The sequence below is a fragment of the Osmerus eperlanus genome, chromosome 14, assembly GCF_963692335.1.
Source record: "Osmerus eperlanus chromosome 14, fOsmEpe2.1, whole genome shotgun sequence".
NCBI classification, from domain to species: domain Eukaryota; kingdom Metazoa; phylum Chordata; class Actinopteri; order Osmeriformes; family Osmeridae; genus Osmerus; species Osmerus eperlanus.
The window spans coordinates 13,179,831-13,192,911 of record NC_085031.1 but is presented as its reverse complement, the minus strand read 5'-3'; the positions used below and the strand labels follow the sequence as shown (position 1 = coordinate 13,192,911).

At 40.9% G+C, this 13,081-nt stretch overlaps 2 protein-coding genes across 2 annotated transcripts in view; one reads left to right on the top strand and one right to left on the bottom strand.

Annotated features, from left to right (window-relative positions):
- lrba (LPS-responsive vesicle trafficking, beach and anchor containing) overlaps window positions 1-13,081 on the top strand; it is a 168,342-nt gene that overhangs the window by 101,024 nt on the left and 54,237 nt on the right. The window contains exons 38-39 of the mRNA XM_062478203.1: window positions 3,797-3,940; window positions 5,969-6,131. Of these exons, the coding sequence (XP_062334187.1) occupies window positions 3,797-3,940; window positions 5,969-6,131 (307 nt within the window). The remainder of the gene's footprint in view (window positions 1-3,796; window positions 3,941-5,968; window positions 6,132-13,081) is intronic.
- On the bottom strand, window positions 7,446-9,289 carry mab21l2 (mab-21-like 2). Its single transcript, XM_062478652.1, has one exon. The coding sequence runs from the start codon at window positions 8,905-8,907 to the stop codon at window positions 7,828-7,830; it is 1,080 nt and encodes a 359-aa protein (XP_062334636.1). The 5' UTR covers window positions 8,908-9,289; the 3' UTR covers window positions 7,446-7,827.

Genomic DNA, 13,081 nt, shown 5'->3' with positions numbered 1-13,081 from the left:
CAATATGTCTCACAGGGCAGGTCCCCCCCCCGACTCCCCTTTAAAACGTGACATCGGTCCCGTAGACAAACGAGCAGTGTGACAGAAGTCAATAAGAATGTGATCTAAAAGCAATAAGCGTTCAGAATCCCAGCATCCTCAGAGACCAGGCGGTCCGCAGTAATGGCCGCTTTGTGCAGGCAGCTGGAGACACAGGGCCTAGTGGTCATTCTCGCTCTCTCTCTTTCTTTCTCTGACTCTCTCTCTTTTGCTCTCTCTCACACACACATCTTTGTCTTTACTCGCTTTATGATACATTTTTCCTTTGTTTGGTAAAAAGAAAAATGTCCTGTTAATTGCTCTGATTAATAGTATTGGTACCCCAATGGGAACTATTTTCATAAAAGTCAAGTAAGTTGAGATGAATCATGAGGCAAAGCAGTAGATTTTTCTTAGTACAGTATCAATAAAATTATCCATCATGTATAAATTGCATACTCCATTCATACTTCATTTATCACAAAATCAGCGACAGATTATATCATAGAGAATGTATTTTGTATGTAGACATACATAAACGCTATCCGTCCATGTTAAGGGGACGTTACCTCAAGAGAGTATTGCCTAACGGCAGTTTGGCGAGTATATCATTAAAATTACTCTTTGACGTTGAGGCCTGCCTGACTCCATTTTGTGATGTAACCTTTCCTCTTGTTTTTGCCGACCCGACATTTGTTGCAGAAGCGAGGCTCAAGATGAGAACGCAGCCCCGCTTTTCAGGCAGAGTACAAAGGTCATATCTGGCTGTAATTATTTTCATCAGATGAAGAGGGAGAACGTGGAGAGTGTCACACCCCCCCCCCCCCCCCCCTAGCCCAAAAGAAAACATTCTAGTGCATGATCAAGTCTGGATTTCACAGGATTTCTAGCTACTGGTGGTAACACCTTACCATTTGAAATTCACCACAGTAACTTAAGTTACAAAGTCTTATTTAGGTTATGTATTTGAAAAACTTTTCGTAAGTTTTTCTCAAATATAATATCGTCTTAAATCATACTTGTTTTCTTGTAGTGCACATTTCTTGCAACTATTTGATTTGTATGCGAAATTTCCTGGATTTTTTTTAAGTAACTTTATTCATAACGATATCCTCTAAACATGAGATGTACTGGGGGGGAAAAATCACGTACAACCGTGATCATTCATACTCAGCCAAAACGCAGAGGACAATTTCCACTCAGGAAAGCTTTGGCGCGTGGCGGCTAGTTGGTCGGTTGGTGGAGTGTGAGGGTGGGGGGACAATTTATGTATTTATGGCTGGAAAGAGCCATCTTTCCTGGGGGATTGATTTGGCACAGTCCTTGGGCCTGTGGACCAAAGGTGGCAGTGTAAATACCTGAAGACTAATGTCTCTGTTCTGGCGATCAATACACGCCTCACGACCACACTACTGGCTACACTCTTGTTAAAAACAAATTTGTTAATTCTGACAATTTAATTGCTTTGCTCATGCATGCATGCTTTGAGTCACATATAGACGGGCATTTGAAAGTCAAGGTAGAGAAAATAGGTCTAGATGGTTCCCTTAAAGGTGAAATATGAGTTGCAAATATATCCAGCATAGTTTGGCAATATTTAATAACTTGATTAAGATACAATTATGAATGTACTTCAGTATTATTATTAATAAGGATGAGTTACTATTAAACTGCTGATTTTCATATCATGTAGTTGGTCTGTTTCCTATGATTTTTAACTCATCAATAAAAATGACATATGTAGCTGCAATAACAGTATGAATATTTGAAGTGCTAGTCGTAGTAGTAATTGTAGTAAGTACACGTATTTTTTGTAGGTGCAATGTTGTAATAGTAGTAGTAATTACTAGTAGTTGTAGTATTATAAGTAGTTGATGTACTAGTAATATTAGTAGTTGGACTAGAAGTTGTAGTAGTTGTTTTACTAGTATTTGTATTATTACACTAGTATGTCGTTGTAGTATTGTTTTGCTTCTCTTTTGTGGTGACATCTGCATGCGAGGGGGATATTGAGTTTTGTGGTTAAAGTTACTGAGCAATGTTTAGGGTGGAATGTACAGAAGTTCAAATACACATGTCTGCTTTTAAAACTCACTCTTCTGTCAAGTCCCCCAGTCCACTCGCTCGGTGTGAATGCCGTGGCATGTGGTATGTATTAGGAAGCTGGTAGTGATTTCAGTGCCGCTAAGTAAAGAATCCTCAAGGGAGACTTAATTACAGGAAGACCATTCTAAATATCAGTAAGCAGCATATTTTCCATGACAAGAGATTTCTCAGCCCGGGCTTCTTCGGTCCCCAGCTATATATGAGAATGACTGTGCGTTTAAAGGAAATGCAGATGAATCCACCCTTAGGTGATGTTGCTGTGATAGAGCGGAAGGTGAAGGAGGGAATCTGTGTCCAGTAGTTTCTGGTGGGGTGTGTATGTGTATAAGGCCATCGCCGTGTGGAAGTAATCACACACACACACCCAGGAGGGCCCGCATGAGGGACTTCCCTGTCTCGCCAACTGTGTTTACATAGATGGAAGCCTTGCCAGTGCATGTACAGTAGACCTGTCTGTGGATCTTTACCATGCACACTGGGGAATGCAGGGCTCCGTAAATGTTTGCAGATTACCATTTTTCTTAAATAATCCATTTGGAACCTCAAGTCATGTTTGGTTGAAATCAAAATGGACAGCGTGCGGCCCTCGCTTTGTTGTGATGTGTTTGGCTTGTGTTCCTGAATAACCGTCTGGCCAGAGAGATTGTATTTGTTTTCATGTCTTTTATACAAAGACAAAAAGGGAAATGAACTTTTAACTGTGATTTCTGGGCCTTGGTTTGAGCCATTTGTATCAGTTATCAGCTTGGCCCTATAGTGTTCCTATAGCCTAAATCATAGGCCACCATATCTGCATCTGAAAATGAGGAGGTAATAACTGTGAAATCTAACTATTAGATTTGGAATATTAGATTTGTACAATTAAAGTCAATTGTATGGAGAAAGGCAACATAATATAGCATGGCGATACCCCTTGCTATATGGGTATGGCTGGCATAATGCCACAGTGAAAGAACAGCAATATAAGATGGGAATCCTGTCTGTAAATTTAACCAGGCATGTGTTCAGTATCCAAAGCCTCCCAAGGGTCATTACAAGTATCTCAGCTGTGTTTAGACATTATTGCAAGCTTGACAAATTTCGGTATATTGCAAAAAAAATTGTAGCCTACAACTGTTGTTCAAGTGTTGCCAGCTTTCCAGTAATCTAGTTTTGGTGTTTACATTCCTTGCATCGTGATGTGATATGTTCACAGTACCCATAGTTACTTGTTGGCATGTGAAGCACATTGCATCTGATTTTTGTTTTTGTTACGGTTTGTTTGCAATGTAATTTTTATTGGTGTAATTACAGCACTTTATAGGCAATATTTCAAATTATACTGTATAAGTGACTATAATTTAGTGGACTCCAAATCAGAAACTACACTTTTAAGATCAATTGTGTCATTTAATTTACTGAAATAAGTAAACAAATTAGTAAAGATTTAATCAGAATGTATGCTATATGTTACATATAACACATTTATAAGCAACTACATTAAATGTGGCATGACTTGAAATGATACATGTTGTTAACATCTGGTGTCCATGTTAAATGGTTAAACATCATTGCATGTGTATCTATTTTACTCTGTACATTCACAATCTTTTCATGTAGCATACTCACCTCTGCACTGGATAAAACACCAATTATGCATGACGGATTTTTAGAAAGACCTTTCTCCTTTCAGCTCCCGAGGAAGATATTCTCAAAGGCAAGCAGTCCATTAGAAGTCAAGCTCTGGGAAATCAGAACTCAGAGAGTGAGATATTGTTGGACGGGGACGATGACACTCTGTCATCTTTGGAAGAGAAGGAATTGGAGAACCTAACAGGTAATGTAGCTCATCCTTTCATCTCTTCCACATGCACGTCGAACACAGTATCTCTTCCATGACCCCTCCACACGTGCCTTTTTCTGTCTTGCATCCTTGCGCGTGCTGATGAGGCAAGCGGGACTTCTAACCGTTAATGAGGGAGGATCATGTCCTCAGCGCCCGCCATTATCTCTGACAAGTCTCTCTCATTACAGACCCTCTGATCGCTTTGGCTTTGCATCTCTGCCTTTCCTTGCAAGGGTAGAGGTCAAATGCTCACATCGCCAATTAGACAACCGCCTTGGCAGCTTCCCTTGCGCATAGGCCTATATCGAAAACGCGTGTTTTTGTTTGGGATCAAATAAGTGTGGGACAAAATAAAGGGCGAAAAGTGTATAGTCGTTCTCAGGAGAGAGACAGTAGATTGGCACCCTAATAAAGCCAGTGTTGTTGGGGGTTCTATGCTATTGTTTAGGTTCCGATTCCCCATTTATTTTAAATTATTCAAATGTATTTGACGCTAATGTGGTGTCATTCTTATGTTTGTGCCCAATTCTCCACAATTAAATTTAAAACCTGAAAATATGCCATTACAACCATAAATTGCAAACGCCATATTCATAGGATATTGAAGGCTAAATACATTTTACTCTCCAATAGCAATTATCTAAATTGCATTTAAAATGTGTAGGCTTGTCGGCCTAGCCTATTCTTACGCAAAAACAAAATAATTTGTCTTAATAATTGAACGCCATTGTAAGACATTTACATTATTACCGCCTTATTCTCGCTATCGAAATGATCTATTTTCTGGAATAGCCTACGTGGCGTGTATTTATGTAATCGGCTTGCATTCTAATCCTTATTTAGCCTATCATTTTTTGATTATTCGGTAACATAATGTTCACTAGAAAATGGAGCATCAATAATTATACGAACGCCTCCGGATGACAATGGGGATTAAGCGAGGATCCTGCCTAATAAAGTGACATGGGTTCCAAGATGAAGTATATTGTCATGGGGGGTCTTAGACATTAGCCTCAGCATCCCAGCACGAGCAGATGTCTGATTCAGGTGTAATTGAATGTCGGAGAGTGATTGAAAAAATGTTATTTCAACCCCCGGATCAGCCTAAATGTTAATGCTCGCGTCGCGAGGACTATGGGGAGCTAAGGGAAGAGGAAAATAGACGGCAAATGAACATATCTGTTTATTCCATTCGGTTTGTGTGGGGAAGGGTGCTTTGGGAAATCAAGTCGTGCAGCTCCGTGCCACTGCCACACATCTGCAAACACAATGCATCAGCACACGTGGAGAGAGGGGCATGAGTTTACCCATGTCTCCCCCGAGCCTCACGCTCATTGTCATCATGGCATAAATTAAGATTGATGAGAGATTAAACAGAGCTCGCGCCAGCCCGCAATCAATGGAGTCTGATTGACAGATTCTATTTTTTGACAAGGCTGCCTTTTGGGTTACGAATGATGCTGATATTTTATTTTATCGCAAGCCCAAACGTGCTCGTGCCCCAAGCACTGACAATAAATGCTGTGATTACAGTTATACTGTAGGGCAGTATCTATTTTCAAACCAAAGTGTCCAAGATATAAATCGACAACATTGCAACACGAAAATATGCGCATTGTAATAACATAAATGTAGACCTACCATAGCCTAAGTACCCTGTAGTCTAGTTGTCCATTATGACTGTTCTTGGCACGTTGAAGTCCATATACGTTTGTGCTAGTTTGTCTTTCTTGGGTGATTATATTTTATATAGTTGAAATTAGATAACCCACCGACAAATCCCACATACTCATTGTGGAAGACTTAGCCTACAGTGTTTAAATACAATTATTATGGCCTTTTCACAGAGAGAGAAAATCGCCAGAAAAGTCAGCGCATGCCCTTGTTGAGTTTATGTGTTTACATTTACGGCGCTTTAAAATGCACTGCTTTTTTGCGTTGGGAAGGGGAGCTATTTTTGCTTATAGCGCTAATGTTTTGTTTTCTGACCGACCGCTGTCGGCCTCGTCTGTCTCGCAGGTCCAGTAAACTTGAGCACCAGCGCACAGTTGGTCGCCCCAGCAGTGGTGGTGAAAGGGACGCTGTCCATCACCGCCTCTGAACTCTACTTCGAGGTGGATGAAGAAGAGCCCAGCTTTAAGACTATCGATCCAAAGGTAAGAGAGGGGCTTCAACTCCATTGATTTTGAGCGCCTCGAAATGTCATTCTTAACGTGAGCTTCAAAATGGTCAGCTTTCCTCGACCATGACCCTGCACACCCCCAGCGCTTCACTACAAACATGAATGATTGTCATGTCCTTATAAGTAGCCACAGCCGTGCTGTACATTAGCCTATTGCTGTCGTCTCACTGTAGAGGATTGTTTAGGCTCATTGTTGATCATATAAAATTATGCATTTCATGTGTGGACGATATCGTTTCCAATGCATAAATGGTTTGAAGCCACTTCAGCTTGTTGTCCCCTGATTTCCAGCTGGTTTTAGCCTATACAAAAAAAGGGGGAGAAAAAAAGTTTCTCAATGAGCATGTAGTCCCTCCCTATGTACAGCATTTAGGTCCAATGCAAATTCGTACACCTATATAGGCCTGTGCAAACAAAAGGCTAACTTGCCATGTGTGATGGGACAGAGCTAATAGTTGGCTAATTTTAGCACAGGCTCTACTTCGCATTTTAATTTTTGAGAATGGACCTTTGCTTGTAATTTTGTAGTTGAAGAAAAAATCGTCTACTTGATTTAAAACGTGTGTGTGTGTGGAGGGGGGGGGGGGTCAAATTGACTTAAATTGTGTCAACATTACAAACATGACAAAATTAGGTCGCCTAGACATCTGATGGGCGATAGCCTACATTCTTGAAAAGCACTGCAGAAACAATTGCATTGCGCCTTGCTAAACCTTGAAGTCCTGTCGATTATTTTCTCGCCACTGTCTGAAGAAGCAGAAACGGTTTCATGCTAGGCCTACATGTCTTCGTTCAATACGCATTAGTAATATTGATTTAAATATAGGCCTAAAATAGTTTCAACTTCAAAATGTGTATATCTGGAGACTATTTTGTGTTGTAAAAGAATCCATAGATGTTTCCAGTCAAAGTATATTGCTACAAACGTCATGTCAATGTGGTGTTGCATTTTGTATGCTTATTGTCCAAAATAAGTCAGTGATAATTGTAATTGTAGTAACTAGATCATTGGGTGAGTTATCATTAAAACAAGTATGATTGTGCTCAATAAAGGTTGTGCCAAATTGTCATTAATTATGTAGGCCTATAGGTTGCAGCGGCTTAAGCCCTAGACTTGTGTGGTGTAGGGAAAATGTTTGTTGTCGTAAACGTCTCAAATGAACTTTTCTGACGTGTAGGCGTATTCGTTTTGCTTTTAGGCTTTCAGGATATTCTTTATCAAGTAGCCTATAGTCTGTTGGCTATATTTCAATAACGAGCTACAGCCTTAAACCCGAACTGTCCAGACATGTTGCAAACACAAGGCCAAGTTGTAATGTAATTTGCTTTGTTTTTATTAACATTTCATTTTAAGGTCACAATGAAAAATTTGAACTTGGCACGCTACATTTTTATTCTTTCACTTAAAGATTTTGTGCATATATTTTAAATAAAATTGTATTCACTTTGTGAAAACATTTAAAACAAGACAACCAAAAGTTATTAGCCTACATTTATCTTAAAAGGTACCTTCACTTTTCTTTTTTACTCTGGCAATGTCCCATTTTTCTCTCCATATAAATCGCCTGCATTTTTGTTTTCGTATTGTTTTGTCAATTGCTTTACATTGATTGGAAAAACAGGATTTTCCTCCGCTCGAAATTGTTATATCAAACGTCCTTCCGTACTGTCGTAGCATTAGGCTATGACAGTCAGTTTATAGTTTGTCCAAACTTTTAGCGTTGGTGAGGATTTCCCTTGCTAGTCTCCACGTCTGCTTAGCGGCTGCTTCCAGAGCCGAGTGAGGCTTTCCCTGAAACAGGTCCAAATTTGGTAAGAAGTAATGGGGACATCTGCGGCACTGCAAACACGAGATGAGCTGGAGGAGAATACCGTTGAGTCGGTCCCCGAGACAGGACTCGTCCCAGTCGGTCTCTCTCGGATGTTTCTCACACTCGTACAAGAGCAGGGTCTTCATGTGGTAGTTATTGAGGGGTTGCCCTGGCAGCTCAAGATGACGGTCGCGCAGTGTTTTCAGGACGGAGAGACATTTCTTCCTGCAGCCCGCCATCAGAAGCCTGTTCTCGGCCTCGCTGAACTGCAAGACCCAGGCGTCGCTTTCAGCAGAGCTTTGTTTCCCGGTTAACGAGTAGCACTCTTTGGAGAGGAGGTTGAAGCCCTCGGCTTTGACCTCTGCCACCCGGTTAGGGCCAGGCCAGGGGATGTGAGGCATGGGCCACTGGGCAGCGCTTCTAGGCCAGATGCCTGTGCATTTGAACGCGGGAGTAATTTGGACCACATACCTCTCCCTGATCCGTAGTTTTACCTCACTGGTGTCCGCTACCATTTTAACTACGTCTCGATAGCTGCATTTGTCCACCGCTTGAGCCACCAGAGTCTGAAAACGTGAGCGAATCTTTCTGGCGGAGAGGTAGCCCGAGGCGGTGATAAACTCGACCCACAGTGACATGCTCCTTTTGCGGCCGTCACTCAGTTTCAGCACCGCACAGCCGGGCAGGGAGCCGTCGTCCACAAAGTTGAACACTCCCATCTGGTTCAGGTAAAGCACCACCTCGAACTCGTTGGGGGCGATGACTTCCATCCCCTCATAGCGTGCCTCTATCTCGCTCAGGGAGCTAATAAAACGGGGCTCTTGCACTTCGACCTCTTTTAGGACGTCCGACACCACCTTGCACACCTCCCTGATCGTCTTTGCAATGGCCGCTTTGCGAGTTTGGCATCTCTCGTTGTAGTATTTGTTTAGCTGGTAAACCAGCTTTGCCTGCGTCGCAATCATGTTTGGACAGAGGTCCGGGCTGTACACCGGAGAGTCGCAGTACGCTGACGGATCCAATGCTTACCGGTAAAGCCAGAGGCAAAACGCTTTCCTCAACAGTGAAAAAATATATATATAATCAACTTTTTTTTCCGTTCACGGCGGATGGACGTCAGTGTCAAGAGGAAATGGATAAAGATGCAACGCAATAGGCTACTATATATCAGTCCAACTCGGAAGCACTACCCAGATGGGATGGATTCAGTGGGCTCGACCGTCTGTGTCCTCGGCAGCAGACACTAAAGGAAATACCGCTTGCTTTGACCAGTCATCGCTCCGTTGCAAGTGCAAACTGCGCGGTATTCTCTCTTGCCCCTCAGTTTGTTCACACTCAGCTTTGCTAGCTGGACTTGTGTAGTTTATGAATGGTCCCTTAGCAAGAGTGAAAGGGGTCGGGCTTCTCCTCCTGCAATCAACGGCAGAGCTGTCAGTGCGAACAGCCAATCAGAGCAGCCATCGTCGAGCACTCAGCAGGAGAAGGCACACTTTCGCCTTCCAGCGTCCTGCGCGCGGAGCCGATACTCCCTGGCTGAGATGAGATAAACGTTGCGTTTGGTGTCGCTTATATATTTCATTCTCTTTTAAGCGAGACGTACATAGAGAAAAGAAAACATTTGTTTAATCGACAACTGCGTCTCTTTTCCCGCTCTAGTCCATTTCCAGGTGCGTAATGGGACATGGAGATATGGCATGTTGTTTTATACGGAGTTTGAGGGATGTTGTACCTGCATGCTTGGCAAGGTGTTTGTTGCCTTCTTTCATCTCCTCTATAGGGCATGTTTCTGTCATATCTGACAACTCATATTTTCCAATTATTTGTCTACTTGTTTGAAAGCTTGAAACTGCTAATGTTGAATAAAAGTAATTGAGCTTACATTTTTTTAAATAATATAAAACGTCTTATTGGCTCGACGCTGTGCCAGACTTGTGTGTGATACATTCATGAATTAAAATTGAATAACAATAAATTTAATAGCAATAAGTTATTTGTGTTGAAAATGTGTTTAATTAAATATATATGTAAAACATTAATAATATAGCCTAACCTACAGTATATGCTCATTTGTCATGAGTCTATATTAAGATAAGCAAGCTTTTATATTATTGACACGTAGAAAAAATATATATAACCCAAACAATAAAGAATATTTATTGAAACTCTTTATTGTTTGGGTTATATGCCTGTGGGTGTTTTGCCTCCACAATTGAAATTCATTTAACAATTAGTTTCATTTAAATAGTTGCCCGTTTGGACAGTTTAGCTTGTGAAAAATACAGTTGGTCGAATATGCCTGCAACTATCAACACGTGCATAACACACTATATATATATATATATATATATATATATATATTAAATAGATATATACAAAGTTTTATGTATCGTGTCATATATGCGTATTTTAACTAAATAAGCATCTGTTTGGGAAATTGAACCTGGAAAGGTTCTTAAATGGATCCTTACAAAATGGTTGGGGACTTTAATAATATTAACATTAATAATAAAGTAAAAATAAGCATTTTATCTTTTGAAAGATTTATGAATGTCATACAATTTGTTGAAACTCAGTGACTCAAATTGAGCTTGTTTTTCAAAAGCCAATGTTTTTCAAAAGCGCATATGTCCAATATGTTATATTTTTCTTTTTTTTGGTTCTTTTCAATGTAATCATCGCTTTAGAGGGTGAATAATTTAACGAGGAGCTTCCTCCGAGGTCGTTAATTGAAGTCCCCTTACCACTCGGACTTCATGTTAGACGACTTAAGAATCTATCACTGTCTCCTCAAAGTGAGGCGCGCTAAGATAGGGTGGGCCGTGAGGCGCGAGACCTATTTCAGCGGTGTTGCAAAAGACTAGCAAAATTAGAAGCGGTAGCCTGTATCAAATGGAAGCCGCTTGAAGTCTTTTCAAACTATTGATCTGTTTGAAGCTACCCACTCGGCCTCTAGTTGTACTTGAGTCAATGAGGCGGAGCTTGTTTGGCGCTTGGCATTAAATTCATCAGGGAGTCAATTGGACATTCTCTGTCTGGAGCCTGGTGTTTTTACGTCAGTCTCCCTCAAGGCGTTTTTGCCTTAATTAGACTTAAGTGTTTTAATGGGAAAGACTTTGGACGTTCTGAGCAAGGGGGACTTTTTGGTTCTTTGTTGGCTTTCATATATATTTGTAATTGCACAAAGCTCCCTTCATTTAGGCTACATTGAATTATTGGCGTGTATTTTTTCTGAAAAGTAAAAAAAAAAAAAAACGGGGCATATATAATGTATAAACCTGTGGCATCACGCAGTTGCAAAACCAATTATTTTCAGTCCTTTCCAAGGGCTTAAATGTCGCGTTAAAAAATGTATGCATGTTTACAATATTCTATAGTAGTATACAGTTTACAAGTTTTTAAAACCGAATGCTGTTTCTATTAGGAGGGAGGTATAGACACGCTGTACATTAGGCCTAAGCCATTTGACATTGGTTTGCTCTAAAGCCACTTCATAATTTCTTCTCACAGATTTGCCAGTGCTTAAGCACATGATTCGTTTAAGACATGAAAATATGACCCATCCAGCCAGGCCCATCCTTATACTTACATACCCACACTTTAGGGCTGTTGGATCATGCATCACACTGTATCAGCCTTTTTGCCGAATACTCAAAATGTTAACTTAAAAAAAATATGAATACTGAAACAAGCTCAAGAGTTAAAGAAAATAAAATAAATTTAACAAATTTTTGGTTGGAGATGCGTGCAACCAGAGCAATCCCACTCAGAACAGTGGTCAGAACAGTGAGAGATATAGTTTAAGAGGAGAAAGCACACTGTGATGTACAGACAACTCGCAAGCCTGATTTATTAGGAAGATTTAGAGAAATGCTAAACTGTTGAGATTTGACATTCTTTTCCTCTGAATCATACCCAACTGGAGGAATAGTCATTTTCAAGTAGCTTTGGCAGTGTTAACTGTAGCTTTAGAGATGGAAAAGGCGGAAAAAAGCAGTCTAAGAGTCTTTATTTCAGTTTGAGACTGGTTCATATCAAAAGCACAGCTCCAGAAAGATGGATACACACACCAAGTCGTGAAAACGTCCACATTTAAAGCAACACGCTAACTGTAGCTTAATGAAATATATGGTGACAGGAAGAATGGCTATTAAAGACAAATGGTAAATACACTCGGAACCTTGACAAGGTCAGTATACACATTTCTTGAGAATAAATTCGCCAGGAACGAGTGCAATAATGTCTGAAACAAGGTTCGACTGATCTGTGTCCTGACAACCGTTAAACCATGCAGAGCTAAAGATACCTTTTTGTTTCTCCTATGGTTATTTTTCAAGCTGATGTATTTACAGTACTAAGTTTGCACCATACCTTTTTATGGTCACATGCACTTGAGTCAGTGCACAATAATTCTAGTATTTATTTATTTGTGTATATATATATATGTGCAGCTGTGTGTTGGTATGTGTGAAAGTATGCACACACCGGCATACCTTTTATCAGAAGATGTAAGTAAGAACAGCCTCATTCACAATCTTTTGCCAAACACCAAAGATACCGATCTTGCAAATATTGGAGTGAATCTTTCAGAGGCATCCCTCACTCCCATGCACTCCACAGCCATGTCTAATGCTCTTTTTGCGTGAGGATCCAAAGGGGGCCTCTTTTCTTCACATTAATGCTCAACTCTTGGCAAAGGCAAAGATGGCTGCTTAGTCTTACAAGCTTGTCATCTTCTCCCGCCTCAGGTCAGCACCCTGGGAACTGAAACAAAACAACCGCACGCTTCACCCCCGAGCCAAAACAGCGTTTATTTCCGATAGCAGTTCTCTGCATTCATCATGCAAAACCATTGAGGTTAAAGCTTGAGGGCCCAGTTCCCTGTCTGTGTTTGCTCTCAGATATCGCTTCACCTGACTGAACTGTTGTGTGTTGGAAACAAGTTCAGGTCTGTATTTTTGCGGACCAGACCTTTGATCTTAGTGACCTCTGGGTGCATCTTGTGTTGTCTCCGGATCAGCGACTTTGTGGTCATAGTAGGATGGAGGGCCGTGGAAGGCATGACTGCATCCTGTATGACAAGTCACATGTTGGAGGGCCTAGCTACTGGTCCACAGCTTTAAATCTCTCTCTTTCTCTCTC

Bases quoted from the DNA above. Each gene is read 5' to 3' on its own strand.
- mab21l2 (XM_062478652.1), bottom strand. From the start codon at position 8,907: ATGATTGCGACGCAGGCAAAGCTGGTTTACCAGCTAAACAAATACTAC.